This window comes from Melanotaenia boesemani, chromosome 24 (genome assembly GCF_017639745.1).
Source record: "Melanotaenia boesemani isolate fMelBoe1 chromosome 24, fMelBoe1.pri, whole genome shotgun sequence".
NCBI classification, from domain to species: Eukaryota; Metazoa; Chordata; class Actinopteri; order Atheriniformes; family Melanotaeniidae; genus Melanotaenia; species Melanotaenia boesemani.
Genome location: NC_055705.1, coordinates 12065750 through 12090683, shown reverse-complemented (window position 1 = coordinate 12090683; position 24934 = coordinate 12065750). Strand labels below are relative to the sequence as shown.

The 24934-nt window shown below is 38.9% G+C and overlaps 1 protein-coding gene across 2 annotated transcripts; it reads left to right on the top strand.

Annotated features, from left to right (window-relative positions):
• The first annotated feature begins 14322 nt into the window (after positions 1 to 14322).
• lancl1 (LanC antibiotic synthetase component C-like 1 (bacterial)) lies at positions 14323 to 22563 on the top strand. 2 transcript variants are annotated; one of them, XM_041979060.1, is made up of 10 exons: positions 14323 to 14380; positions 14694 to 14808; positions 14908 to 15025; positions 16553 to 16763; positions 17329 to 17476; positions 17570 to 17716; positions 18182 to 18364; positions 18602 to 18778; positions 19602 to 19674; positions 22059 to 22563. In XM_041979060.1, exons 2-10 carry the CDS (start codon positions 14722 to 14724, stop codon positions 22133 to 22135), a joined length of 1221 nt encoding a protein of 406 aa, XP_041834994.1. In that variant the 5' UTR covers positions 14323 to 14380; positions 14694 to 14721; the 3' UTR covers positions 22136 to 22563. The 2 variants fall into 2 exon arrangements, with proteins under 2 accessions (XP_041834994.1, XP_041834995.1); XM_041979061.1 differs by lacking the exon at positions 14323 to 14380 and adding an exon at positions 14429 to 14560.
• The last annotated feature ends 2371 nt before the right edge of the window (positions 22564 to 24934 follow it).

Genomic DNA, 24934 nt, shown 5'->3' with positions numbered 1-24934 from the left:
TCATTAATTAAAATGAAAGCTGTTATTAATCATGATTAATTAAAATGAAAGCTGTTATTAATCGTGATTAATTAAAATGAAAGCTGTTATTAATCATGAATAATTAAAATGAAAGCTGTGATTAATCATGATTGATTAATATGAAAGCTGTGATTAATCTAATTCATTTTGTGTTAAGACCTATGGCTGACACAAACCAAGAGGAAAACTTGTTTCTTTCTGGTTTTTTTTTTTTTTTTTTTACTCCGTATGTGCTGAACTGCATGCTTGCCAGATAAATTCCTCTCTCTGGATGTTTGGCTGACCTGCTGTGCTTTACATGCTGTGAGATCTTTCTGAGTACATTAATCTTTAACTGATGACAGATTTACTAAATTACTGCACTTATGGTCACCAGATATGGCTTTTTTTTAGCCCAGAAAAGATGACTGCATATCAAAGATACTGAAAATTTATGTTTAGATCAAATTTACATTTAAATAAATATGTAAACCTGATATAATTTACATTAAATCTACTCTCCTAATATTGAGAAAATCCTCCTCTAATGCTGCTAGAACAGCTCAGGGAACCAGTCAGGGATGAAATGAAGAACATATGGAGAGTCTAAAACTGTTAGCAATTCATTCCTTGGGTTTCTTTGGGTTGTGGGGGTCTTTGTGGATTGGTTTGGCTTGTCATGGATGCAATCAGCTCCTGTTGGATAGATATCTGGGGAGTTGTTGCTACTGTAGATAAGATCTGTTGCCATGGCAGGACCTGACCGGTCAGCAAAACTTACTCTCATTTAATTTTTTCTCTCTTTTGCTCATTCCTAAATTATACTGACTGTTCTTGCTTTATTTTAGCCACTTCAATCATAAAAAAACAACTTTTGAGCCACTGTTTCTATGATTAACAATGACTGCCTATGAGAATTTTGTATGTATTTATTATTAGTAAAGTTCTTGTAGGCATCATTTTGTGTAATACCAGTGATTGTTTTAGAGATTCAAAACGTGTCTGCAATAAGGGAACATTTTTTACTCTTTAGTGGTCTGTGGTTCGAATCCAAGCTGCTAAGTTCACATATATTTGGGGAAGATGCTAAATCCCATGTTGACACAGAGTGTTTATCCCTTTTGTCTCTAATGTAAACGATGAATACATGTCAGTGTTTTGCTTCTATGAATCCACTTCTAAGCTGAGTCTGGGATACAGTTCAGACAAATATTACTAGTACAATTAACTGACCATAACCTGGGTTTAACTTTTTTTTGTGGCTTGATAGGGGTAAAACCTTGGAATAACACCTGAAAATTTAATAAATGAGCTCCCTTGACTGTGGCACACCACATAACTGGTTTAGAAAAACTTTGGCAGCATCATTACGATGACAGCATTCTTGGCCTCCAGGCCTCCGCTTTTCAAAAGAACTACCTCTGACTGAACCATGGGCTCCTAGCAGGGGTCCCTTTCTCTGCAGGGGACAATTTGTGGGGAGCTTAGGCAGACAGTGCTTTATGATTCCTTCCACGTCCTTCTGATTACCAGCTAGTCACAGATCAATAGCAGTGTTTGAGCAAAGCAGAGGACCTATTGTGGCTGCTTTCGCCAGGGCCAAGTCACCACCGCCGGTGCAGCTAAACCATGACAGATTCATCCCAGACTGGGTCTCCCATTAGTCAGCCACTATGGCTGAAAATACAGACCTAAGGTCCCCTAATGGGAATTTAATGCACTTCAATGTACCTGCAGCCAAATAGAAAGAAAACCGCTGCTGTTTTTCCCTCCACAGATGATGACTCACAGCGGATATTAGATCTCCACAGTCGGCGAGGTGGACATGTATCATAAGTAGAGTCTCTTTGTGTGCAGAAGCAGCTTCAATTTAGGAATCGGTGCATTGAGTGCACTTGTATGCCTCAGCTGGGGATAGGGCTTATGGATGGATCGTTTCTTTTACTTGGTGGGAAGCATGTGCTTAATGTAGGGAAGTGTTTCAGCATGGATGTAAAGTTTACCTGTTGCCCTCGCACTTGAACATCATAACTTTTGTTTCTTCCTATCAAAAAAAAAAGAAGAAGATTGTCTGTGGTAGAAAAAGTTTTATTCTTCAGTTAATCATGCAGAATTTTATCCAAAGAGATTTTTTTTTTTTTTTTTTACCTTTTTTGCCTTCTGTTTAGCATTCAGCAGACGAATTACATATGTAGCTGATTGCATCAACCCTTACAACCCACAGTGTCTCTACTTCCTGCTTTTTCCCAAAAAATAAAGATGCTTTCTGCATGACTGAGGCCTTAACTGATCTAATTACTCACCCAGTTTGACTTTCCAGTTCAAACTTCCCTTGAAGAATCCTTCTTCTTAGTTCCAGCTGTGCATGAAGGGGTAAATATTTTAATGGTGTGAATGTGCTGGTTCAAGCACAGCAGAGAAAGTAAACACTGTTTGTAATGCTAAATACTTGGCGGAGCGGATCAGCTTAGAAAATGTACCACACAGTTGTATTTCACTCTATGAGTCATTGACTTCTTACATTTGAGGTGCAGTCTGTGGTTGCAGCTGGGTCTCAACAGGCCAGCAGAATTAGCATTATTTTTCCAAGCCTTTAATTAGGTTGTGTTTTAGAGCTGCATTCACTTGTTAAGTTGCACTTTTATATCGCTGTTAAGTTTCTTGTTTAATAGTTCTTCTCCTGCTTTGTCAGCACATCCAGTAACTGTTTTCCATTAGGATTATCTGTTTGATTTGGGCTGTGCATTCAGCTGAAACATCACTGGAGAGCACAAAGGCTGTGCTCTCTGTGCACTGTGCTTTGGCGCACAAAGGCTGTGCTCTCTGTGCACTGTGCTTTGGCCCTTTTGTACTGTTTATGCCAAAAGGACTGTGACACTGACCCTCCAGCTATGCAGAGGGCAGAGTGCTGGCCCTGGCTAGCTGGTGGCGGTAACCCTGTGAACCCTCTCTCTCAGACATACAGATGAATGTGTGCACAAACTCTGAGAGGGAATGAGTATAAAACATGACAGAATCGGCAGCTCCTGGAATGGCCAGGAGCTGTCAACCGGCCAGGGTGTTGGGATTCATAATGACCCTGTACGCTTCTGTCCAATGTGTATTGAGCGCTTGTGACACATAAAACTGCCATGGCGTGATAAGAAATAACCACTGTCAGCTCGCATCTGAGCCTCAAAAGATTTAAGCTTGGATGGAGGAGAGAGGAGGTAGGGGAGATGGACCAGAGTGGAGGCAGAGAAGAGAGGGGGAGGCAAAAGGCAGTCTGCATGGCCACCCAGCATGATTCACGACAGGACACAGGATTTTTTATTTATTTATTTTATTTTTATTTTTTTTAAACACTCTTCTGTTACTATGGCTTTGTCAATGGACTGCTGACTCATACCAAAATAGGGATTCAAGCCACAAAATCTTTCTCCTTGCCTCTTCGTTTCTACAACGTCTGTTAGAAACATCTGCTTGTTGTTCAGCTTTCATCTCAGAAATGAGTAGATGGATGAATCCCAGATGGGTAAAAGCAAAAATGGGTGGATGGAATGTAGCACATGGGCACGTTTCTGGGTGGGTGGAATGCACAGATACAAAGACCAACAGATATAATGAGAGATAAAAGAAAACAGATAACTCATATTCATTCCAAGGATGTTAAAGTCTGACATTTTGTCAAAGCTGGTAGCATCAATAATATATACACAAAGCATCCTACAGCTCCGGTACTGTTAATTAAACATCACCTGGGTACGTACTTGTTGCTAAGATAAAACACTCCCTTATAAAGCAGTGCTTTAAAAGGTAGAAAGAGTCTAGGTGGAACAAGTTTTAGGACTGTAGATATCGTTGCTGTTGGGCACAAACCAATGTCCAAAATTCATGATTTTTTTTCTTTCATGAATCGGTGCTGTTGGTCACCCTTTATGGCCATCTGTAGTTTTACAAATATTTAACCAAAGATGTATGATGTAAAACACAATAACTAAGTTTGATATATATGATATAGCTTCAACGTAATAGACTACTGGTGGTTGTTTTCAGTGTTGTTCTCAGTCAGTAGCAATATTACAGGAGAAGGGAAGCAGGTTTATTAATCTGTGGAAATTAGCATTTGCTTTTAAATCGATGAGAGTGTCCACTTTTGTAGCTAAGGTATTAAAACCATACTTATTTACAAACACAGGGAAAGACAATTTATTTTAGCAACCATCAAAACTGTCAACTCAGAGTAGAGAAAACTACACCACATGCAAAGTGGCTGTTATGCCACCTTGTTCAATAAATTTAAAGCCCAAACTATAGTATATGCATATACTTGCATGCTGGTATGGTGAACATGGTTTCTATGCCACATTAGTTTGCTAGTTTGAAGCATTCAGGTGTATGTCGCACTCCCAAGGAGGAAAGACATCCGCTCTTAAAGAAGCAACTGTTGCTGCCCATCAGTCTGGGAAGGTTTATGAGTCAATTTTCAAACTATGTGGCGTCCATCACTCTACAGTGAGAAAGATTATTCAAGAGTTGAAGATTCAAGATGGCTATCAATCTTCCCACAAGTGGACCTCCCATCAAATCCAGCCCAAGATTGGACAGTCCAATGTCCAAAAACCCAACAGCTGCATTTCAGACTACAGGTCTCTGTCAGCTAAATGCTAAATGTTAAAGTGTTCATGTTAAAGTACGATTGGAAAATGACTGAAGAACTATGGCCTGTTTGGAAGAGTTGTAGAAAAAAGCACCTTCTTTTATGAAAAAAATACATGGCAGCACAGATTTGTTAACTTAAAACCTTACAAACAGAATCAAAGTGTTACAAACAACGACTATGTCGTTCTACTTAATTATGTAGTGTCCTTAGTTTTTCACACACTTCTTCTGCACTTTTAGCTTTGTTTTTGTTCAATAAATAATGAGTAAAGGCACAAATTCCCCCTCATAGCGATTAAATTAGAGTCACAGTTTTAATTCCTTTGTGGCTGTTTAACTATAAAAAAAAACCATGGGATGTGCAACAAATTTACCACTTTGAAACACAAGTAAACAGTCTTTGATGTTTTTTCTCCCTTCTCTCTGTTTTCATGGGTGGCAGACTAACGTGATTTTGAATGATGAGACGTGTTCAGGGTGTCTTCTAACTCACAGAGGGGTTCCAGGTAGTTCTACCTGTTCACCAACTGTTAGCTTAAGTGTCCAAGCTTGCTTCCCTACAGGGAGGCAAGAACTTCAGCTCTGCAGGGTTTGAGTGGGAGGGAGACAGAGGTGATGTGAATCGTGTGCCGCTTCCCGATTGTGTTATCAATCTTTGAAGATGAAGGTTTGTGAATGTGTCTCTACACAAGTATCTATATGAATGAAATATGCAAAAGGAGTAGCAAGCTCTGCTCATGACTGCAAAAAAATAGTACCAAACTTGCAAGAAGTTCCTAAGCATCACTTAGGTGTTTCATGGAGTCAAAATGTCATCCAGATATTTTCTCTGACATCATAAGAAATCTGTCCTGTTAAGCATTAAATAATGCAGCAGCTGGCAAGTTACAGCAGAAATGCAAAAGGAAACAAAAAAATACATCATTTAGGCAACCAAAATGGTTTGACTGCCGCTGCCTAAATCCAACAGACCAACCAAACTAAGCTGGATCATCTGTACTGTGAATGATGGTGCATGATCAGACACAGGTAGGGGTCTGGGCTTTCCCAAATTAAGCTTAAAATTAAGTTAGATGATATAAAAAACAATTGTCTGAGGAAAAATTATAAAAAAGTTATAAAATTACAATTTATTAATACATAGTTTTATACAAACATGGCTACGTATCCCAATGATCACCTAAAATGTTGCCCTAAATGTATGCACATAAAAGTTAAATAGCAACCTTTACTGGGCTGGAGCTTTCTAAATATTAGCTTATATTAGTGTCAACAAATTTGTTGACACTTAAGTCTGCTGGTCTGGTGAAGCTTGCTATTTTGACACCAACTTTGACAAAATGTCAGAATTTAACACAGATTATTTGTGTTTTGGCAGCACAAATGAATCAGGAACTAATGGGTTAGTCCTTATCTTACTGTCTTTGTATGTATTGCTAGTTTGCAAATGTTAGCATGATAACATACTAGAGGTGAACCAGAAAAGTTGGGTCCGTTTTTGGATTTCAGTGTTGGGATTTCAAACAAGGAACATTCACAGCAGCAAATGTTATGTTTTATCATCATACTGATGCTAGTTTTGATTTAGCAACTTTCCAGAGTTATGCTAAACCAATGCTTAAGTTGATTTCAGTCCTGCTAGCTTTGTCTGAGTACCTTTCCAGAAATGTGTAGCCAAATGAATTTACTTGGTTTTCTTTGTTTTTTTTTTTTTCTAAGTGCATTTCACAAGAAATTTGGTGCATTTTTTAAGTTTTAAAAGCATAAATAGGCACTCATGCTTTGGTATCTGTGTTTCTTTAACGGTACCAGCTGTAAACTTTAATAGGTTTTTCAGCTGCCTTCTTTAGTGCTTTGCTACTTCATACCCTTCCTTCTTCCCTGCCTGTTGTTTCCATGTTAACTCTCCACATGCCTTCTTTCTTCCTTGGTTTCAGTCGTCCACCCCTGTTAGAATCAGTGGGCGGTCACTGGCCAGACACAATATTAATTAATAGGTTTCTCCGCAAAACTCTACCTCCACAGTTGTTACCCCTTGTTTAGGTTTTGGTCATGAGAAAAGAAAAGAGGGTGGTGATGGTGTTGCTACGATGGGTGTTGCTCCAGGGGGCCTCGTCACTTTGCACCACTCTAAGTGGTGCCTGCTTTTAATGAGAATCCTGTTTATTAAGTCCACTCAGGGAGGCTGTGCAAGTGCTTAGCATTTGCTCTCTAATTAGGAAAGCTAAACAGTCCCAGTTGTTGAAGATCAACCATTAGGGGGGAAAGGCCCTCAGCCTTGCTTTGCAGGGGGTGCTGCTTGCTGGACTGGTGGAGGGGGAATCAAATGTCGACTTATCATCATTGCATACAAAGAGCTGAAATTTTTTTAGAAGAAGAAAATCAATTTCCACAGTCATGGCAACGATAAAAAAGCCAGTCACACACCAAGCGCAAGCAGGTGCATATGAGTGGGATTCCATCAATAAAACGAAGGCAATTACAAGGACTCCACCTAGTGGTCAGCTGCAGAACTGCAGCAAACGACAAACAACATCTTGCTGAATTTGGTTAAATGATGACTAAAAGTGTGACATATCTACCATTTGGTCATCTATTGTTCACAGATGTGTGCATGCAACCACCCTGCAACCAAATATGTGCCATAAATGGAAGGGAAACACAGCTCCTGAGCTTGTGTGTAGCACAAGGACAGCCATGATAAAGATTTTGACAAGGAAAACAATGCCATTCTGCCACGGCTCTTTTTATCCACACCAAAAATGCCTCCCTGATTAGCCTGTACTCTATCAAACAGATTGCTGTTGGAGTCTAAGAAGTGGCGAACACTTTTTCGATTAAGACCCTGATCAAATTTTCATAACACAATTTTGGAAGAGGACACTACACTGTGGGAGGAGGAGGAGAAAGATAAACATGTGTGTATTGACTGTAATCAGCTTTCTTTGTCTCCATCCATTTCGTATTAAAAAATGACTTGGACTGGTTACAGTTTAAGAGAGCTGGAGCTTATCATCTTATTTAGTTTTAGTAGCTAGTAATCAGTGTTTTTTCATGCATGTATAATCTTCTCTTTTGATTTGCAGGTGTTTTTCAATAGCAAACCTAATGAACATCCAATCTCCTAAATTATCGAGAATAAAGAAATAAGGAGAAAGAGTAAGAGCACGACTTGAGCGTGAATATTCATTAATGACCCTTGAGAAACTTTTAGTCATATTTCACAGCCTTCATCATCAAAACATCTATGTTTCTTTCACATGGCAACAGACTGACCGATATGATGGGATATGGTCACTTCTCTTACCCTGCATTAAAAGCCTCAGTTGTAGTAGTGTGATGTTTCCCCTGCTTATGCCAGACTCAAGTGCGGTGCAGTAATTGAGTCTGAATGAAATTAAAGCATGGTTGACCTTTTCTGAGTCCGTATTAAATAGAAATTACCTGACCTTGATAATCTTAGCTTGGCGAAGTAGGACTTCACCACTTTGGTTACCTAGACATCAAATAGCACATCTGGGTCAAAATGACACCAACGTTGAGTGCTTTATATATAACATTACCAAATAAGGCAGAAGGACTAGAGGAGAAGTTGTTAAAGCTGCTTGAGGTGGGTTAATAGTGTGTAATTACATTATATGACTGAATCATATATTTTATATGTCATATAATTACCCCAATTGGGAATTATTTCGCAGGTAATTTGCCATTACAGGAAATTTGTGCACATTCAGTTTATGTCAGTAAAGCAGAACTTAATCCAGGACACATCAATGGCACCAGACTTTAATGGGACATTGAGCTGAGTGTCATCTACATTGCGATGGAAATTGATGTCTTGGCTACACATGATTTCCCCCAGGGGTAGCATGTAAAGAGAAAATAGCAAAGGCTCCAATAAGACCATGAGACACATACTGACTCTCAATCCAACAAGGACGTTATTTTTACTCATCTAGAGGAAATAGGGTTTTCATTGGCAGCTCATTTTTGTAGGAAACAATGTAGAATATTCTGTAAGTACAAAAACATAACTGTCAACACTGAACCAGTCACCCAGCAGTCAACTGTTGCATTTCGTCTCTGGCACCAAACTTTTGGGCTACACCATATTGCATCAATTACAAAAGAAAATAAAAGGATTACATAGGTAAAAGTCTACCCATTTCAGCTGAGGTCCCATCCTGCCTGTTGTCCCTGTTTAACCTCCACACGCTTTGTTCTGCAGTTTAAGTTTATGCCACAGTTAAATTAAACCAAAACAGATAACAGTACCCAAAAAAGGAGGAAACACAGCTATTTCATTAACTAATTGTATGATCCGTCATTATAAGTACATCATCACTAGAAGAGGGACATTGTTCTGCACCCTTTAAAGGTAAGAATACTGCTAAAGCCCTTCACTTAGAGCAAAAACTAACTGCTTCCACTTATAGATCTGCTTCAACACAACATTGTTTTATTTATTTAGCCTGCAGGAAGGCTTACAGCATATGCAAGGGTGTATAACTGGTAGGCACATCAGTTATCAAAAAAAAAGGTTTCTATGACAGAAAAGACAGTGTGAAGGATCTGTCATACGCTGTAAGAAAAGTTGTGTAATGCATCATTTAGTAATGTTTAACATCATGTTACATGATTACCCTGATTCTAAGAGCTTAAGTAAATGCAGCTAGACGTCTTTTTCTTGGTTCTTGAATACATTTCACCATCTGAAAGGCTTCTTCAGTTCTTATAAGGCTATGTGGAGTTACAGCTTGCAAGTGTCTTCAAGAACCAAGAAAAATAACTCAGGTTGCTCTTATTCAAGCTCTTAGGATTACCATGACCTGAATGACTAAGAACCTATACCAACATGATGAGCCTTATCAGACTCTTTAAGCAATAAGTGAATGGTTTACAGGGAAACACTGACATTTTCTTGAAAAGCCTAGTCAAGCACCAGCCTTTAATCTGATGGATAGCTTATAGCATGACTTAAAAATTGCTATGCACCAGCAGAATCCATCAATCTTGAAGTAGCTGGAGCAGTTTTGACTTGAATTCCATTTGGCTTGATGTGCTAAACATAGAGTCGTATCCCAAGAAGGTTGAAGCAGTAATATTAATTTCTAATGGCTAAATGCAGTCATGCACAAACTAGTTCTTTTTATTCAAATTTACAGACTCAACGCTCTGTGCCACTCCATGTTTACTTGTCATGTGCTGGATCAGCACACAGGATTTAGTGGAGTGGTGTAAGTTGTTTTCACAGCTTATGTTGTTTTCCTGCAAGAGCAATGTTACAGAGAGCATGTTTATTTCTTCTCTTTGGATCTTTTTCATCTTCCCTATCTTTCTCTTTTATGTTTCACTCTTTTCCAGTATCTCTCTGCTTCATCTGTAAGGATTAAAGTTGTATCTATCCGTCCCTTTCTTTCCTCCCCTTCTCCTCCCTCCATCTCCTCAACAGTTGACTGGTATGGCGACACCAGACTGCATGTATTTTTAGCGCTGCCACAGATGGGGCCGTGGCAGCATGTCAGAGACCAGAATGTTCTTTATTTCAGCTGTCAGGGCTGTTCCCTTCAACCAAAATGGAGCCTGTCCACTTGGGGAGGGAAATGATGGAAGGCGGGGGATACAAGATGCTGTCTCTCTCATTTTTTTTCTCCCCCTCCTGAAATTGAGGTTTTAATTGTGTCTTGCAAAAATGGGGGAAAAAATGCTTGCAGCTGCTCTGTCAGCTCCTCCGTGGGAGCTCTTAACCAAACATGTTATTACGCAGAGGTGTGATTGCAGGTCATATCTTTGTGGGAAATTATTATTTATAAGAAACGCCTGTACATAGCCAATAATCACATATTACCAAGATGATTGTGGGAAGAAGGTCCAGGTTTGCTCATGTCCAGTGCTGTGATCAAAACTAATCATAAAAAATAGGTCAAAAACAGGTCTATGCATTCTCTAAATCTGCACAAAATCCCCTCAGGTGACACTATAAATAACCTGGAAGTGATGCACTTGCAGCTCCCACTCATTGTCTTAGGTGACAGAGATCAGAGGGTAGTGCTTTGTGGCTGCTGCAGGCTTCAGCTGGAGGTCAAGCGGTCGACTTTGAGCATCGCAGTGTGGAGTCTGCTGAGACTCCACTCTGGCAGCGTTCACACTCTCTAGCAGCAGTTCAGCTGTCCACGTGAATATCGAGGAGTGATGGGAGACAGAGAGAGAGGAGGGGCAGTGAGGCGGAGAACAGGAAGAGGAAGGTGAATCAGTCAGAAATGATCCGGAGCGCAGTTTGTCAGACTGTCACTTTGGGTTTTAGTGATATGGATTGTGTTCGGCGGGTGTGAATGAATGTTGGGGTTACTTACTTGTGGTTAAATCTCTGTTCTTTGGGCAATAACAACATGTTTTGGAGTGTTTTGCTACAGCTCCTCAACAAATGTTCCACACTGTGCCCTGTTCATACTGTGGACTCTACACAAAATTCCAAGGCACTGACAATGAATAACCGATACTTCTATGATTAGACTGAATGTTTGTGCATTTAGCAGAACGTCTTCCAGACTGATCAATCTGAACTATATTTTGCCAATCATAAATCCCAGATGAGGAGTTTGTACTTACTTTTTATGTTGTTTTGTCTCCTCTCTGTTTAGAAAGAAAAGGAAACTCCGTCTGGACAGGAATGGCAGTGTTCTTGCGTAAACAATTTGCAGAATTTTGAATTGCAGTCCAATCACCAGCCCCCTGCTATGTTGGATCAGGTCTGTTGTTGCTTTGTCCCACTGATTCAGTAAAATAATGTTTCTTTGTTTGAATGTAAGAAACAGAATCACATTGGAAATAAAGATCCACCAGGGATGAATCGGAGTTGTCCTTTTTAAAAAAAATAAATACATAAAAAGTAGGAAGAGCACAGTATTTTATCCAACTTTTCAAAGTTTTCGTTGATGGCATAATGCATCACAAAGGTACATGTCACACTGATGAAACAAGTAAGTCTTGGTCACATGTATTGTGTTCTTTACTTTTTCATAGCTCAGTTTTTCACCATGTGTGTTCTCATGTAGTTAGTTGTTACACTGAATTATCAGCCAATGCAAACAATAAATTAACTGTGAATACCAATATTCTTTATTTAATTATAAATTAAGCAACGCATTTATAAGATAAAAAGCAGTCACTAACACCAAATGTTAACTTACAAATTAAATTTAGATTTAATGGCCATCTCAAAGCTGCTCTGTTGGAATGAGATCTGGTGACTGGAGGCCACTGGAGTACAGTCAACTCATTGTAATGTTCTAGAAAGCAGTTGGAGATTATTTGAGGTTTGTGACATGGTGCATTATCCTGCTGGAAGTAGCCATCAGAAGATGCTACACTGTGGTCACAAAGGGATGGACATGGTCAGCAACAATACTCAGGTAGGCCGTGGTGGTTAAACCATGCTCAGATTGTTGTGGTTGTATACTATGAGATGGTATTCTGCCTACCTTGGGTGTAACCAGTAGTTATTTGAAAAACTGTTGCCTTTCTATCATCTCCAACCAGTCTTCCCATTCTCCTTTGACCTCTGACATCAAAAAGTCATTTCAGCCTGGATAGCTGCCGCTCATTGAATATTTTCTCTTTTTTTTTGTTTTTACTATTCGTTCTAAACTCTAGAAATAGTTGTGCAGGAACATCCCAGTAAATCAGCTGTTCCTAAAATATTCAGTCCAGCTCATCCGGCACCAACAACCATGCCACATTCAAAGCCACTAAAAAGCTTTTTCTTCTCAAGTCTAATGATCAGTTTGAACTTCAGCAAGTCATCTTGACCATGTCTACATGCCTAAATACATTAAGTTGCTGCCATGTGATTAGCTGATTAGCTATTTATGTTAACAAGTAATTCAACTTTTACTTTTGAAGGCTTAAATTAAGAAAAGTGTATTCAACTGAGAAAAGAGAGACTTCAACAATACAAGTGTTTAGAAAACGGACCAAAAATTGGATAAAGATCCAATTAAATATATAGCTATTCTTCGATGCCAAAACTCACTCCTAATAACATTTCCCATTTACTGGATAGTGTTTTGGTAAAGCTTAAGCAGAAAATTAACAAGAATTTTTTTATAACGATTGAGGAATTTTGACTACACAGACTTAGTTTGTAGGATGAATTTAATTTTGCTTTAACAGTTAGGTAGTTTTTCATTCACAGCAGTATTCATTAGCATGTTAAAAAACGTATAAAACATCAGCATTTTTATGCTTTACAAGTCATGTTTGTTGGCTTGTGCTGGCAACAAAAGCAAATCAGGATCAATATCTCCTCTAGTTAATATTTTTTCCTTGAGGAACAACCCCCCCTACACACACACACACACACACACCCCAGTAATGCAGAGAGAGGAAACTCGGTTCAATAATATGTCTTTCAACTACAATCTCTAATAAAGTCTGAAGGTCTTCATTTGAATCTTGTCACATTTTTAACCTCATTTCCATTCTGCATCCCTTAAGGCAAGGTAAAGCTGTCCCAAAGTGTGCAAGCAAGTCGGTACACTTTGCTCCTCGTGACTAGCCTTCACCTACAACAGCCAATTGATATGGAAATAATGGGGCACACATAAAAGCAGATAGGTAAACAGAAAAACAAGCCTGAAAGAGATGATGGAAGCAAAATCCTGCACTCTGGACAGTCTAATGGTCAGCCTCATTTGCACTTTTCAAAGACAAGGTTGCTCGAGCAATCAAAATGGGAAGTATTGAAGTAAAGCAAACACTTTGAAGTCACAGAAAAAGGAGTCACAAAAGGTCAGGATAAAACTTAACTCTTGAAAGTTTGACAAACTTGGCTTACGCTTTAGTATTAAGCAGATAGTATTTCAAAAGCATATAATTAACTGAAGTGAGACCATAATTGTTTTATTTAATAATTGTATAAAAAACATTAAATTTAGTAGAAAACCAGTAATAACAAAATCCTGCAGATCATAACTTTTATTGTGCTCTCCTTTTTCAACAAAGTCTTTGTGCAGCATCATTGTTCTATTCTTCTCACTTGTGTCTTTCATGGAGCAGAACTTTCAAGAAGGGACTCATAGGACTTGGCGATTAAACGCCAGTCAATAACAGCCCCTACACTAGAGTGAGTCTGATTATTTAATCACTTTAATAAAACACAGAAATGTTCATGTTGTGTACTGATGTCCAGTGAGAAGAATATGTACTATTCTTGTAGTTGCGGTCTGCTACTGAAGCTTGTTTTAGTTATCAATGAAAGCATGACTGATCAGAAAAAAGAAAATAATTTTAAATGTATAATTTTTATCGTCATATACATAACAGCAGTCTTGGAAAAAAAGATTTTACCCGAATGAATATGAATTGGAGTCAATATATATGATATAAAGGAATATATTACAATTATGTGTACATTTATTTTTAAATATAAGTAAATAATCATTGAACTGGCATTTCACCACTGAGCATGATGTATGTCCTTTTGCTTTCTTATTTCTGTTTTTATTCTGATTTATGTAAATAAGTATTTTTTTAACTGTTTGTTTTTTGTTTGTTTTATTTTTCCTACATTCCCTATTCTTTTTGTTTTGTTGTTTTCATAAAATCTCTGCTCTTGTATGTGCTGTAGTACCACTTCCGTGCCAGGAGATGTCGGTAGCGAGCTAGCTAGCTGCTGTTATCTCGTCATTAAGCTCAAACACAAAGAAGACTGAACATCAACATAGCCATACTTGCAGAGGTATCTTTTCATGTGCATTGTTTTCCTCTTGTTTATCTCCTTATTCACATGATATATTTATATATTTTAACGTCTTTTATCCCCATTTTGTTTAATAATTTGCGCCATTAAGTGCGAGCTCTTAGCTGCTAGCTTTAGCCGCGTAGCCAAGCTAACTACAAGCTGCAACGGATTAAAGCTGTTTGTGGGCGTGTATTGTTTTGCACCATCAGCTCACTGCATTTTGTGTCCCTATTTAATTAATTAATTTTAAACAACAATTACTGGCTTTTTTTCATTGCCTTTTTCCTGGTTACTTTCTTTCTGATTTAAGGTGTTGCAGCCGTAATAAGGCTGTGAAAATGGATACAAGAGCCTTAAGGAATCCATATCCTGACTATGATGGGAATCCTGCGTTCACACAGGCGTTGTTTGACTTCCAGGGAAAGGTAATGCATGGGGGATATGTAGGCACGTTTGGTGCGTGTGCATGTATTTCAAGTTCACCTCATTATTTGATTTTTTATTTATTTATATATTAACGTCAGATCACACCAGAGTTTGCCCAGAGGCTGAGCAGCAAGGTCAGCGAGCTTTTAGCTGTCATGGAAAATGGACTAAAGTCTGCTGATCCAAGAGACTGCACTGCATACACAGGCTGGGCAGGTGATGGCAAAATTACACACTTGGGATAGATGATTGCAAGTAATATAACATCTAAATGTCAAGATATAGGGCTTCCCATAATGATAGTGATGACTATAAAATAAGAAACCACTGACCTCTAATCTTTCTTTTCTGAATGAGTCATGACCATATTTAAAGTGTAGATTTGACTTGTTACACTCTTTATTCTGTGTTCTGAAAATATATACTGTTTTAAACCATTAATGTTTATAAAAATGTGATTGGGAGTATTTTTTTTTTCCAGTGTTGCAGTGATGCAGGACTGAATTTCAGCTCGACTTTAACGAGTGATAAGTTGATCAGTTTTTGGCAAAATATTGTGTACACCAAGTGTTTTCCTTCTCTCTCGGGTCAATGTGGTGGATGGGATATTTAAAATATATTACAGATAAATTCAGTTACTTTTCATTAAACTGGTGGCCGGTGAAGAGAAAACTGCATGATAGTGTTTAAAACATAAAAAAGAAGTTTCTTTTTGACAATGTTAACGTATAATCCCAGTTCCAAAAAAAGTTTTGATGCTGTGTACAATGTAAATTAAAAACAGATTTAAATGATTTGGAGATCTCTTAAACCCATATTCTCTTCCCAATAGAACAATTTTAACATTTCATCAAAAATATTAGGTAATTTAGAATTTTATGGCATTCATTGCTGGATTTTTCTTTTCTTGATGCACCAAATGTTTTCTATTGGTGAAAGATCTGAACTGCAGGCAGGCCAGTTCAGCAGCCGAACTCTTCTCCTGTGAAGCCATGCTGTTGTGATGGATGCAGGGTATGGTTCAGCATTGTCTTGCTGAAATCTGCAAGGCCTTCCCTGAAAGAGACTTAGTCTGGATGGGAGCAGCTCTAACATCTCCATGTACTATTCATTCATTGATGGAACCTTCCCAGTAAGCTACCCACGTCATAGGTGCTAAAGCAACCTCATACCATCAGAAATGCAGGCTGTTAAACTGTCCACTGATTAAGCTGAATTTCAAATTCAGCTAAATCTGACCACAGAACAGTTTCCACGTTACTTCAGACCATTAAAAATGAGTCCAGAGGAGACTATAATATTTCATGATGATGTTCATATATGGCTTCTTTTTTCCGATGTAGAGCTTTAACCTGCATTTGTGGATTGATTGTTTATTAAAGTTTATCAGAAACTCTGCTGCACTGCAGCTGTTTATGCTATCACTTTTGGTTGAATGGCTTTGCCAAATAATTTATGACTGAACTTGTTCTGACTTGATCTGAAAATACAAAATTAATTAATCTTCCAACTGATTGAGTTTATTAGTGTTGAAGTTAATATATTTGTAAAAACTAGATCCTGAGAAACCAAATCTTTATTTATTTATTTATTTTTCTTGATTAGAGGTTTTCTAAAAAAAAAAAATGTTAAGGTGAAAACAGTTACTCATCAGCTCATTTTATATTATTATTAAGAGGAAAAAATGGCTTTGATTTGAAATGTTCCAGATATTTCCAGCATTGTGTCTTTGTTCGTTCACAGGCATCGCTTTGCTCTACTTGCACCTCCACGGCGTGTTTAAAGAGGACTCCTTCCTCCAGAAAGCACTGGAATATGTCAGCCGCAGCCTGAAGTGTTTGACCCGTCGCCATGACGTCACCTTCCTGTGTGGGGATGCAGGGCCGCTGGCTGTAGCCGCCGTGGTCTACTATCGCATTCAGAGGATGCAAGAGGCTGATGAGTGCATCAACAGGTCAGTCCTTTGTAGGTGTAGATAAAACTGACATTTCTGAGCCAGGTAGCCAGGCAGCTCCGGTGTGTCTGTGTGGCAAGGCCTAGGTACTGGTGCTGTCCACGGGGAGGGGAGGCCTGGATGGAGGGGGTTGGAGGTTGTTGGGAGGGTGGAGAGTAGCCTGAGTGGGCCAGGGAGGGATGGTGCCCTTGTACTAGATGGTGTGGGTGTGGATGCAGGATGCACAGGTGAATATTAGATATTTGTTTGGGAAGGTGAATTTATATGAGTGTTTATGTGTATGTGTTTATAAGCGTATAAATGTGTGTATTATTATTATTATCATTATTATTATTATTATTATTTGGAGGTGTGGAAATGCACTCAGATGAAGCTGATGTGTTTGAATTAATGGACCACATCGAGTTTAATTACCTCCCAGTTGTTGGAATTGCGATTGTGTTTATGATAGAATTAATTGTACTCTTGTATAAGTCATTGTAAATGGCAAATTTAATGCAAGACATGGTATATTAGAGCAGTATTTTGCCACATAAACATTCTCATTCCTTTGCTTCTCCTACAGACTGATGCAGTATCACCAGACAGTGGTAATCGGTTCAGGGGGGCTGCCAGATGAGATGCTTTATGGGCGAGTAGGCTACCTGTACTCCCTTGTCTTTATCAACCAGCAGCTGGGGCAAGACAGGATCCCGCTGCAGTACATCCAGCAGGTGGCGCACTGAAATCAGCAAAAGAAAAAAATCTCTTTCAGAGACACAGATTTGATGACCTTTTGAGCTTCAATGCACTGATTCCTCCATCAGATCAGCGAGGCCGTGCTGGCATCGGGCGAGCACCTCAGCAGGAAGTTCCGCCTCCAAAACCAGAGCCCCTTGATGTACGAGTGGTACCAGGAGCAGTATGTGGGTGCTGCCCACGGCCTGGCTGGCATCTACTATTTCCTCATGCAGGTATATTGGCTTTCTTCTTGTATATAAGTATTTCCTTGACCGGGACAAGCAACCACGGGGGATTTGTGCTGGTTCAACTACAAACTTTTTGGTAATTTCTGCAATAGATTCACTCTTGGCTAGCTCAGAGTGAAGCAACGCTGAAGCCTGGAGGAAAAAATTCATAGTGCACAACCCTTTTACTATAAAATCTAGCAACAATTGAGCTTGGATGCATATTTGGATGAAATCCCAGTGTGAGGTCTGTTGTAGAATAATAAATTCACACCTGTAAATGGTAAGACAATTTGGCAGTGTATCAGTTCATAGCTCCAGTTGGGGCTTCCAAAGCTAAGCACTTCAAATTTTGATTGATTTTGATTTGATTGAATAAAATGAACAAATCCTCATGTGAGATTGGGCTATCTTTTGTGCCAAAATGTTACCTTTTTATCTGCTAACAACAATCTCATCCCGCCTCTGCAGCCTGGCTTTGTTTCAGTGGAGGAGCTCGTTCACAGGCTGGTGAAGCCCAGCGTCGATCACGTCTGCCGCCTCAAGTTCCCCTCAGGGAACTACCCTCCCTGCATCGGGGACGATCGGGACCTGCTGGTGCACTGGTGCCACGGATCTCCGGGGGTTATTTACATGCTCCTACAGGCATATAAGGTAAATAATTAAGGGACAGATAAGAATTGAGTCATTTAAAAGTAATAAAGGTCATTCATGGACTTCATAGATTATTGATGGTGTCATACTGCCATCTTGTGGTAGAGTTGATGAATGCTAATTTTTCCATTCTGTCAAATGAATTGGAACAGCTTGTTTTATTTAGATATAAGAATATTTTATTAACAAATACAAAAACAGGCATTCTTACATGTTAGAATTTGTCTCTTGTTGCAGGCTTTTGGTATCCCGCAGTACCTGGAGGACGCTCTGCAGTGTGGGGAGGTGGTATGGAGGTGGGGTCTGTTAAAAAAGGGCTATGGGCTGTGCCACGGCGTAGCTGGTAACGCCTACACCTTCTTGGCTCTCTACCGGCAAACGCAGGACCCAAAGCAGCTGTACAGAGCCTGCATGGTGAGAGCACATGAAAGACTGTCAATGGTGTGGTCGGTCACATCTGTAATCAGCCATCTGAGAGGTCTCGTGTTCATTTTTTTGTTAGATTTCTATCTTCAGAGTTAAAAACTTTTCTTTGTTTTAAATTAAAGTTAGTATGTGTGCATATTTAAGCCAAATTTTAGTCATTTTCTCCACCATAAAGCAGAATCAGAGTTAATAACTTACTGATTAAGTGATTTTGCTGAACTACTATTAAAGTTGATGTACACACCCCCTCTAAGCTACACATATAGATTTATAAAACCATAACAAATGCAAGAAGTCATTTTATAATCCCTCTTTCAGGCGCTATGTTGTGTCCATCCTTGCTTTTCTTTGACTTTGATGTAAGACATGAAAGTCACATTTAATTTGTTCAGAGTGTGACTGTTCATACTGCAACTGGCTGCTCGCCAGCTCTAATATTGAAAATGATTCGGGAAACGACAGGCACACAAGAGGCAGGCCCTTTTATGTTTACTGACAACAGGTTGGTAGCTGTCCGTGTGAGTCGGCGTCAAAGCAGCCCGAGCGGGACGATGACTGGCTGTTTGGATGCGCTCCAGGTGGCAGAAGGCCCACACGGTTTTATTAATATAAGTCTATTCACAGAGGATGGGAACAGATCCTTTAGATGTGCTGCCTCGGCTACCTTTCATACTCAACAGAGTGGCGTCGCAGTTATAATCTTATATCACAACAGATGCTGGTCTTAGCAGTTGTTGACATTGCTCAGTGCTCTCCTGAGATGGTCCAGCTACACAACACTGATGCACTTTGTGTCTCTTTGTCGCTGAAGTTTGCAGACTGGTGTATGAACTACGGCAGGCATGGATGCCGGACACCAGACACACCCTTCTCTCTTTTTGAAGGTAATATGGGACGACTGAATTTAGCCAAGAAGCTGTTATGTAACCACTCATCTGTAGTCAAAATGAGTACTCGAAGCAGGCACTTTAATACAGTTTTTCTCAGGGTTACAGATGTTGTTTGTGAGCACTGGTTTGCCAGTTTTTGACAGCTTTGCCCAGGTGATGCTACTCTAAAATTCTAAGTCATATATATGCATACTAACCTGATTTCCACTCACATCATTTACATAAAAATATATAATTTGTGCCATAATTAAGGAAACATGATAGTGGAGGCAGCAGAGAAAAAGAAGCATTAAGACATGCTTAATATTCCCCAGTGTTGCTAACTTAGCGGCTTTTTTTCTTTTTTTACTAAGCGACTAACGACAAATCTAGCGGCTTTTTCAGGTATTATTGGAGACTTTTGGATACTGACGTGAATGAAAGATGACATTCACCTGTGTTTCATGACCAGGCTGAAAATGAAACGTAGAAAGCTGCTGCTGGATGATCCTGCGCTGCGCTAACCCTTACCGTCAGATAGTAAAGTTTAGTAATAAGTAGTGTGGACAAAAAAATATTTAAAAAGTTAAAAGTGTTGTGACATGTTCTAGACTCTTTATTAAAAAACTAATAACACTTAAAAAAACTGAACTAAAAATAAAGAAAATATTGATAGAATTATTTCATTTTATTAATTAAATTAATTTATTTTTTAATCATTTTTTACTGTTCTAAACATTTTTAGGTTGTCTTTTTTATCAATTTTTGCCATTTCCACAACATCCCTCTTTATGGCATCATCCATTACAACTATATGTACAAGGCTGATTATGCTAATTAGTAATATTTTTTTTAATGTTATGTCAACTGCACAAAAAATGTGAATTGTAAACATTGTAATTTCTGAATTTATTGTTTAAATATTTATCACTAATACAGTGAAAATGAGAGGAAATGTGAATATTTGTTATGCAAGGCGATTTCAGTGTGCGCCCCTAAATTTTCTGCTAATGCTCCTAGAAATTTAAGTTAGGGGCCACTGTGCTACTCATAAAACGAGTCAGTTTGGAGCCCTGCCGGCCTTTTCTGACAAAGAAAAAAAGAAAAAGAAAGAAAAACCAAGTCTCCCAAGCTTAAACCTTTTAGCCACAATTCCACCAAAAAAACCCACTTTGCATCAACAAAAGATCACCATGCTCACAGTGAAGCATGGCAGTGGCAGTATCATGCTTTGGGGTTGCTTTTATTTAGCTGGAACTGTGATTTTAGTGAAAGGAATTAGAAAAAAAATCTCCAAATATCAGTTACTTTTGATCCTAAACCTTCTGGCCTCTGCTAAATCTAGAGAGGAATTTCACCTTTCATCATGTCAATGACCCAAGCATGCTTCCAAATCAATTAAGGGATGAGTCATTGGAAGAAAATTAAAGTTTTAGAACACCTTAGTCAGAGCCCTCACACAAATCTAATAGAAAAATCTGTAGGACGAGTTAAAAGAGGGCTGTGCACAATAGATGCCCTCACAGTCTGACAGATTTGGAGCTTGTCTGCAATGACGAGTGGGCAAACATTAAGTCAAGATGTGCCATGCCATAAACAGATAAATATGAGAATGAGCGCAGCTTTATAGGTAATTCAGTTGATGCAGAAATGTAGATCTTTGGGGCATGTGTAATGTGCTTATACCTTTTTTAATTGAGTGTTTACATGTCTGGATTATTCAACCTCCAACTGCACATATTAGTACTAGAGTATTAGTTTATTAAATGTATTTTAAAGGTCTGGATTTGTCAAACTAACGTAGTTATGCATGGATGCTATATCAGATTGAGATTTGGGGACTTGTGAGGCTAATACATAGGGGTTGTTTTTGGAGGTTTGAGTGTGTTTTTTATGTAAATTCTTTAATTTGCCATAATATTTAAGTGGATGTTAAGTGTCAAAGTGACATGAGAGTATCTGAGCCCAGAATATTAAATTCTAACAATACGAACTATGTTTTTCACTTCATGTAATTAGACACAGCAAAGGAAGTTGAGATGACGTCTCAAAACAGGACCATGAGGCCCAAACGCTGTTATTTGTTGCCTCCTCATTACAAAGGACATCTACAAAAGCCCTCTGATGCTCCATTTATTACCTTAGATGTCACAGCTGTGGGGTGTTATCAGTCATATTGTTTTTTTTTTTTTTCTGGTAAATGATGTTGTATTTTAGTAGATTATGTGGTAGAATTAATAATGATCTTTCCTCAGAATGAGTGCTAGCTGTTAGATAGAAAGTCACTAAAAAAATACAAAGCAAAGAAGAATTACCTCAAACATTTCCATTAGCTTAAACCATTTCTTCAAAAAATCTTATTCAGCACAATTATTAACAGTGTAACGTCTTGTTTGCAGGTATGGCTGGCACCATCTATTTCTTAGCAGACCTTCTGCAACCGTTGAGAGCAAGGTTCCCAGCGTTTGAAGTGTAGAAGTTGTCCACAAGTAGTCTCCCTCACCCACGCTGCAGATCATCTAACAAGAAGAAGGCTCACACTGCTCTCTGACCGATGCATGCATGGGCACACTGCATTAATGTTAAAAAAAACTCCTGCTTTTCCTCTCTGCAAGCGTCCCATCTTGTTAACAAAAGGATCCCTCAGCTTGTTTCATCAGGTGTGCAGATTGAGAGCTTCTGTAGCTTCCTGTTAACTTTTTTGTGTTTGTGATGATTTTAATCTTGTCAGACAAATTGAGATGGGATGGAAATATGGAAAAAGAGACGATGCATTTTGGTACATTTATGTTAACTCAAAGTTTAATCCGGGGCTTTAAAAAAAGTACGAACTGTGTTATGTGATTCTGGCTTAACCCTGCAACTTTCAATGCAAAGGCTGTTGCAATAAACTTTCTAAATCCATTCCACTAAGTTTCTGTGGGTCATATTTATGCAGCAGTAAGTAAAAACCACAAGAGGGCAGCAGAGAGCTCTCCAGTCAGTTTTTAAAGAGTGACATTCAACTTGACTCTTCACCTGTGGCTCCTTTCACAACCAGTTCTTGTGCTGGTTTGATAAAATGCGCCATATTCAGCGGGGATATGAATGTCTAGCACAAGAACGCAGGAAACAAACATGTCTTCTCTTCAGTTTTAAAGCAGTTTGATGCCAAATATTTTATGTAGCCATTTAAAATTCATTTATCGGTTCTGCTGTGGGGCATTTGCCCCAACAAGTCAGTCTCTACTCCAAATAAGGCTCACAAAACACCCTGAAAAGCACCCGGCTTCACAATGCCACGCTCTTTTTCTTTTTTTTTTAAGCCCCCTGCTTCTTTATGACCCAGAGCCAGCTGGAGTTTTGGAGAGCTGTGGTTACTGTACAAGAGTCTCTTGAGAAACAGGAGCGTATTTTTTTTTCCCCCACCCTCCCTCTACAGTGCAGGAGAAATCCAACACCCCCGACAGGAGCAGGAATGGGAGTAAAAATAGAGCTCATCTCTGTCAGGGGAGCGGCCTCCTGAACATGACTGTTGCTTCAGTTCACGCGCCACTACAGATGTCCTCCAGTGTTCTTAGACGATGAACAGGAGGCCGATGACAAGTTCAGCTCAAAGCAGCTTTGCAGCATAAACACACCAGCTTCTCACACTATTAAGGAAATATCACGTGTAATGTTGCTGCATATTCACCTTCTTAATTGCTTTTTTTCAATGGATTAGAAAGAGTCTAATTCCAAAATCATGATAATAATTTGACTTTTTTTTGACTTATGAGACCTAACAGAAGATTTTTCTAACATGTTAATGGATTATTTCTCAAGCTTCAGGTAGTTTTTAGCCCATAAAGACTGAGTTAAATGTACAGTGGCTCCTCAGACACTGTCTCCACTGACATTTATGTATCACATTTCGTGCTGCTACAGAAGATTTCACCACAGCGTTATTTTGTATCCAACATCTTGAAGAAGTTGTGCATTTAATAATGTAAGTATTGATTAAAAGGTCAAAGAATCCACAGAAATTTTATTCACAATGGACAATACACAAGCTAGCAATGAATGTTGGAGACATTCAGGCGTATCATTCTGTAGTGGAAATTGCTGCTATAAACATTGCTCATTACTGCATCCACGGAGAGAAGTTACAACTCAAAAACACACTTAAATTCTGTTTTAAAATAATAAACTTTGTGTGCTTTGAACTAAAGAAGAGCAGGATCACCCACCTTCTTACCAGCACACAGTTCAAAAGCCATGGTGTCATCTGTCTGTAGTGTACACCATCAACACTGAACTAAACAAGCTGTTTCTAGAGGAACATATACTCACTTTCAGGCAGTTTCATCCTATGGAAAGTTCTTTATTTCAGTAAGACAAACCTCACTCTGCACATTAAGAGGATGCTAATCTGACCTGCCACACACTAAAACCACTAACAACATCTGCTTTATTTAAGCCTCACATCCTGAATGTTTTGTTGTCTTTGGGTCATTTTCCAGCAAAATATTATGTGAACTGATTTGCAAAAAACTGCAATTTTCTTTATTTTTTCACTTCATTTAATAAGCTTAGAATATTCTACAACATTAGCAGCGTACAGCTGTAGTTATCATCATATCAAACGTTTATGTGGGAGCTGCAGGGCTGCTAAATAAAGCTTTAAAGTCACAGCTTGCATCTCTTACAGATGACCTTAACAGTTATTGCATAAGTAAAGAAACATTATGAATAAATATGCCCTAGTGGACAAGCAAAACACTAATTATGTTTCTTAAATGGGTAATCTCTGAATGTACAACAAGTCCAACCTTGAGGCAGATAGGCTACAGTAGCAGAAAACAATGCAGGGTGCCATTTATGTTGGCTAAGAACAGGAAACTGAGGCTACAATTCTCACAGCTGCTTAGTTTAACCACCACAGCCTAGCTGAGTATTGTTGCTGACCATGTCCGTTCCTGTATAACCACAGTGTAGCATCTTCTGATGGCTACTTCCTGCAAGATAATGCACCATGTCACAAAGCTCAGATCATCTCCACCTGCTTATTGAACATGAAAATGAGTTCACTGAACTCCAACGGCCTCCACAGCCACCAGATCTCAGTCCAGTAGAGCAGCTTTGGGATGTGGTGGAAAATAAATGTTTTTCCTTTTTACATTTGTGGTGTTTTACAGGAAAAAACACATTTAATTTGATGTTTTCTGTAGCTTCTTGTTTCTTTTGTTCTTGCTATCAGCCCCATGGAGAGCTCTGATTGGAACTCAAGCTTGTGTTCCACGTTGTTGTTTTTCTA

Bases quoted from the DNA above. Each gene is read 5' to 3' on its own strand.
- lancl1 (XM_041979060.1), top strand. From the start codon at position 14,722: ATGGATACAAGAGCCTTAAGGAATCCATATCCTGACTATGATGGGAAT. The intron at 14,809-14,907 runs GTAATGCATGGG...TATTAACGTCAG, and splicing joins TGTTTGACTTCCAGGGAAAG to ATCACACCAGAGTTTGCCCA. The intron at 17,477-17,569 runs GTGGCGCACTGA...TTCCTCCATCAG, and splicing joins CGCTGCAGTACATCCAGCAG to ATCAGCGAGGCCGTGCTGGC.